Below are 5,901 nucleotides of genomic sequence, written 5' to 3'. Positions count from 1 at the left end.
AAAATAAAATAAATAATAAAAACAAAGGTCGATCAAATGGACCAATACGGCAATGCCACGATGATCCATTTGGCAAAATAAATCCATTGGGTATCCTTGTTGGTCCTCAGACAACAATTCTGACGGCTAAAGAACCAAATGGGACAGGCCAAAAAAAAAAAGAATGTGATTGGCTGTCTGTCTCAGTGTGTTAGCTCAGTGATAGGCTGTCACGTGCTGTGTTTTATTTGAGTATTCTGATTACACAAACACAGTCGTATTTGCTTGATTAGAGTTCTTATAGATTTTTCACTTTTGTTTTCATTCTATTTACTTTTACTTCGTTTAAGACTTTAGTTTTTTTCGTTTTAGATGATTTCAATGAATATTGTATTTGTGAGGCAAGATTTAAGATATCAGTGCAAATATTACAATATGAACTTTTAGAAAGCAGAGAGTCAAGTTCATAAAAGTCTCATCAGGCAGGAAACTTTACTGATTCAACAACAACAAAACGAAGGATAAGCCTCTATCATTTTATTTTATTTCAGCTTTTTAAAACTGAAATTTTCAGTTTGTGTAATTGTATTTTTTTAAAAGCAAATATTACTCTGTGTGTGTGTGTGTGTGTGTGTGTGTGTGTGTGTGTGTGTGTGTGTGTGTGTGTGTGTGTGTGTGTGTGTGTGTGTGTGTATACCCGTATTGATCCCTGAGACGTGCGCTCCTGGTTGAATGTGCGCCGTCTCTCCCAGCGGTGGATCGAGTCCTGGACCTCTCTGCTGAGCTGGCGCGTCGCTGACCTCTGCTGGTCAAATGTCTTAATGTGCTCCAGCGCCCCGTAGGTGGTGGTCAGGTAATAGGAACCTGCACACACACACTCAGTGATTTCAGTGACATGATCAGCACACAGATGAGTGTGTGTGAGTATTTTCGGCGTGGGTTGGCACCTTCTCCCAGCGTTAGCGACGGGTCCATCAGCTCCATCATGTACTCTACATCCAGCTGCAGGGCGGACAGGTTGGACCGGGCCAGGACGTACATCATCACAGGCAGGAAATCATCAGCGCCGTGGGACCGCCCTGCAGGGACAAAGGGAAATCTAAACCTGCACTTTATTCTTACAGTCAGCAGGGGGCGACTCTGCTCTCCACAGCTGGTTCACACTGATGCGCCTCAGTCGCATGTTTGTTACTCCACGCCTCGCTCACCAGGCTCAGTTTTGAAACAGAGCGATTGAGGCTCAATAACCGCAGGGTACATAACTATACGCTGACCTCCAGATATTTATTAATCTGCACTTTTTCCTGTACATGTAGTTTAATAATGTGGGGCGGGGCTTAAAGCACAGCTGGCGATGCTGACCTGGACAGCTGATAGACATGGAGTCGTAGATGATCTTGCAGGCCTTCAACAGCTGCTCGATCTTCTTCTGAGGAGAATACTCCTGATGGAGGTTGTTCAGTTTGATGCTGATCTTCTCCATAGACGAGGCCTCAGGGACAGCCGTGGTAATTCCTAACGCCGTGGTGGTGCTGCCGAGGACTACAGACTGACACACAAGAACACAAACACCATCAGCATCGCAGAGGACGCTCCTGCTGCTGCGCAGGGACTGCAGCAGGCCTGCAGGTGCATGCATGAAGGATAAAAACAGGTGAAAAACTTTAAAAAGTCAAAGAAAAGAGTGACGGTCGAGGTTTGATTTCATGGAGGCAGCTCGCTGCACCACCTGGTTCTGGGCCAGCTGTTTGAGGCCGCCGTTGCCCGTGTGCAGCTTCTCCAGCCTCTGATAGATGGACTCCTTCAAGGGCTTCAGGACGCTCTTACACAGAGCAGCTTCCACAATGCTCTCTGCAGGCACAAGATCAGAGTTAAAGTAGAACGGCTGACGTCACCGTTTATTTCTTTGTAACCACAGAAATGATGACGTTGTGCGATGTTCGAGGAAATGACTGAGCTCAAACTTCCCCGTGTGACCTCCACATAATGCAGTCTAAAAATAAAAAGCTGTGAGTTACCGAGTTTGTCCTGCATGTATTGGTGCTGCGGCTCCAGCATGGCCTGCAGCTCCGTGCTCTGCAGCAGGTAGCTCTTCAGCTGAGTCATCATCTGTCGGATCTCCTGCAGCATCTCAGTGGAGGACGAGTGGCTCGACATCGTCTCCAGGGTGAAGGCGCGGTGCTCTTTCACCTAAACACACAGACTGGTCACATGACGTGGCATCCAGGCGGCGCGTGGCTGAGCTGAGGGTTTGGGTGGAAGGCTTCCGCCTCTGCGCACTCACCAGGTTGCCAAAGTAGCTGAAAGGGTCCCTGGCGAGCTCCACAATGCGCTGCGTGAGGCGGCGCTCGTGACTGATGAGCCCGGTGAGGACGGTTGACAAACGGTAGCGGGCTTTGTCCAACATCACAGTGGTGGAGGTTCGTCTGACGGCTGCTTTGGGGCTGCGACTCTCTGCCAGGCGGCTGGAAAGAAAGCAAAGCCTTTAGTTTGAGCTCACCGTATCTGTGCGACACCTGACGCTTGCATGAACAAACTTTCTGCACTTTACTGCGATTTCCTTTTGACCAGCATGATGGTGCAGCAGACTACGAGCTCCGGTCCTTACTGAGACATCCTGCACAGAGGAGTGGTGTTTATAGGTTTCCACACTGACCTCAGAAGCTTTGATGATGTCAGCTTTACAGAGAGGTGTGCAGCCTGAGAACCTGAGACCATGAGTCTGTCAGGGGGATCGGAAGTGTTTCAGAACGTGTTAAAAATGTCGCGTAAAGTCTGCTGTGGTCTGAAAGGAGCTGCACAAAATCTGAAACCACAGGATGACCAGCTGAGGAAGCCTCATCTCTCCACTCTATCACAACATTCTTGTAAATCTGTAGCTGCTGCAGCTGCATTTAAGGTGGATGTTTGTTGCTAATCTCGTTCTTCAGCCTGTTCAGAAGTATCTGCAGGTTTTTGTGCTTCGCTGATCAGATGTGGTGTGCAGCAGGGGTCTGCGCTGGGACCCTCTGCTTCCTGATGTTAGCTGTAAACATGCAGTCACCTGCCGTGCAGTCAGCAGAGGCTGTGCTGTGTGCAAAACCCAGATAGTAAATGACTGCAGTTTCATTTTGGCCTATTGAAGCTTGACTGCATGATGATAATAGTTGACCTTGGTGTTATCAGCCGAGTCCATGGACCCGGCTGGCCTAGCCTCTGGGTGTCTGGCTGTGCTGATATCAGCCACAGCCTGGTTACTGTCCGGTTTAAGACCCACTCTACATGGCAGTGGAATAAATCACAGCAGCATGTGGTTCTCATCCTGTTTGGACTTTGAACTTTAAGCTTAAACCAAACCAGCGCAATAAAAGCAAAGTTTTATTTTGACAGAGAACAGATTTATGATCCAAAACTTCCAGAACCATAAACTTGCAACATCTGGCACAGCCACCTGTCTGACCTCCTGACCTCCATGACCTGTGCATGTGCACAGGTGGATGTAGGCGGGGTCTGAGAAAGAGGCGGTAAATGATGGCCCAGAGGAACAGTTAGTGGTTAAACTCAAAATGCACGACAGAGTGAAACTGATTTGTTTTTAACGTTTGCTGTCTGCGGGGAAAATGCTTTTGTTTTTGTTGCAGTTCCATCAGTGACCAGTAGGAGGCATGCAGCCAGGCCCAGGTGATGGGCTCAGGCGTACCTGTGGTTTTGCTCCAGTTCCTGGTTCAGCTCTATGTCTTCTTCTGTGCTGCTGGTGGAGCTGGAGTCGGGCTGGGTTGCCAGAATAGCGCCCCCCTGTGGCGAGTACAGCGACACATCCGGCCGCCGTGCTGGGGATGGAAGGGGCACTTTGATTGGAGTGCTCTGATTGGCTCCTACGGGCTGGGACGCAGGTGAGTCGGGTGAGGTGGGTTTCCTCCTCGGTGGAGGTACTGGGCGGGACGGTTTCTTTCCCGGCGGGGGGCACGGTGGGCTGGCTCTCACTTTGTCCTCCTTCTCCTCCTCCTTGCCTTGTCCTTCTCCCTCCTTCTCCTCCTCCGCCGCCGCTTGGTGCTGGTCCTTGCTGTCCTGCTCAAACAGCAGACCTGATTTACTTCTCCTTTTCTCCCCCTGCTCTCCTCCCTCCTCTCTGTCGGCTTTCTTTGCAGCATTTTGTCCCTTCTCTCTCTCTGTCCCTTCTCCAGCCTCTCGCTCAGAGCTTTTTCTGGAGGGAGAGGTGCGACAGAGAGGAGCAGGAGGCAGAGGGGGAGCAGCTCGGCCCTGCGGGGGGATGGGAGGCCTCGACGGGTGAGGTGATGTCAACGCTGACTTCCTCTCTTCTCTCTCCACTACTCCTCCCCTTCCTTCCTCTTTTCTCTCAGCTTCAGGAGTTGCAGAAGACAGCGGCTCAGGCGAGGGGGGAGGAGGGGAGAAGAGGAGGCCCATCCCGGCCCCTGAGCCCAGACTGGGGGGGCGAGGTGGGGGGCGCTTATATTTAAGCTCAAAACATGTTATGGTTTGACCTTTGACCTGCGTGCTAGGCTTCTGTGAGGCTTCTCCGTTGTGCAGGGAGGAGGTGATGCTCTGATTGGTGCTGATGTTGTGTTTGGATGTGGAGGAGGAGGGGCTCAGGTCTTTGCTCGTGTCTCTGGGCCGCTCCTCCACAGGAACAGAGTTCACGTACAGATACATGTGGGTCTGATCCAACATCAGGTCCTGATTCTCAGCTCGCCGGTTCAGGTCAGACGTCCAGAAATCTGCAACGCGAAGAAGAGTTACTCCCATTTACATGATTTCATCACCATCATTATCATCACTTCCTCTTCCTGTTACAACACAGTGGTGTTTTTGTGTAGCATATCTAAAAGCTTCATTAAAAGCGTAGGAAAACTTATTTCTTGTGTAACACAATGCAAAACAATTTTTTTATACAGCACCAAATCCTCTCTGCGGTGAGAGGATCACAGTAAGTTGCCTCAAGGTGCTGTATTATTGTAAGGTAGACCCTACAATAGTACATACAGAGAAAAACCCAACAATCATATGACCCCCTATGAGCAAGCACTTTGAAGGAAAAACTCCCTTTTAACAGGAAGAAACCTCCAGCAGAACCAGGCTCAGGGAGGGGCGGGGCCATCTGCTGTGATTGGCTGCGGTGAGAGGATTGTTTGCCGAGCGTTATCCAAAGCACACTCTCTTTTGATTCACCTGCTAATTTTATTAACAGTATTCACTCACTGTGTCTTTGGGGTCTTGCTAGCTTAGCTTAGCTCATAGCCGACTCGTTAGCACCAGTGCTACTTCACCTGTCCCTCCTGCACTTTCTTGCTCATTGTGTCAGATGTTTAGTTACTCCTCGGCCTCCTTTAGCAGTAATGATACTTGTAATAAATGCAGCATATTTGCAGCTCTGGAGGCCAGGATTACTGAATTGGAGACCCGGCTTTGCACCCATCATTCACCCGTAGCTAGCCAGGCCCTTGTAGCTGGTGCAGCCGAAGATAGCGTAGGCCCTGCTAGCTGTTCCCCGGCAGACCCCAAGCAGCTGGGGAAAGGGGGCGGCTGGGTGACGGTGAGGAGAAAGCATAGTCTTAAACCATTTTTCCCCATTCTGCGACACACCCGCCGGGGGTCAAACTCTGGTAATTGGTGATTCTGTTCTCAGACATGTGAAGCTAGAGACACCGGCAACCATAGTCAATTGTCTTCCAGGGGCCAGAGCAGGCGACATTGAGGGAAATTTAAAACTGCTGGCTAAGGTTAAACATAAATTCAGTAAAATCATAATTCACGTTGGCAGTAATGACACCTGGTTACGTCAATCGGAGGTCACTAACATCAATATTGAATCGGTGTGCAACTTTGCCAAAACAATGTAGTTTTCTCTGGTCCCCTCCCCAATCAGACCAGGAGTGACATGTTTAGCCGCATGTTCTCCTTAAATTGCTGGCTGTCTGAGTGGTG

The 5,901-nt window shown here is 49.8% G+C and overlaps 1 protein-coding gene across 1 annotated transcript in view; it reads right to left on the bottom strand.

Moving 5' to 3' along the window:
* The window catches only part of rin3 (Ras and Rab interactor 3), a 26,201-nt gene that overhangs the window by 6,045 nt on the left and 14,255 nt on the right, over positions 1–5,901 (bottom strand). Inside the window, exons 6-12 of the mRNA XM_005751743.1 lie at positions 3,659–4,694; positions 2,264–2,444; positions 1,998–2,169; positions 1,709–1,830; positions 1,342–1,528; positions 927–1,058; positions 677–843 (exon numbers count right to left, since the gene is read on the bottom strand). Of these exons, the coding sequence (XP_005751800.1) occupies positions 677–843; positions 927–1,058; positions 1,342–1,528; positions 1,709–1,830; positions 1,998–2,169; positions 2,264–2,444; positions 3,659–4,694 (1,997 nt within the window). The remainder of the gene's footprint in view (positions 1–676; positions 844–926; positions 1,059–1,341; positions 1,529–1,708; positions 1,831–1,997; positions 2,170–2,263; positions 2,445–3,658; positions 4,695–5,901) is intronic.

This window comes from Pundamilia nyererei, unplaced genomic scaffold, assembly GCF_000239375.1.
Source record: "Pundamilia nyererei isolate P.nyererei 1_Seehausen unplaced genomic scaffold, PunNye1.0 scaffold00324, whole genome shotgun sequence".
Lineage (NCBI taxonomy): Eukaryota > Metazoa > Chordata > Actinopteri > Cichliformes > Cichlidae > Pundamilia > Pundamilia nyererei.
The sequence above is the reverse complement of the archived record's forward strand: the minus strand, read 5'-3'. Positions and strand labels throughout refer to the sequence as shown.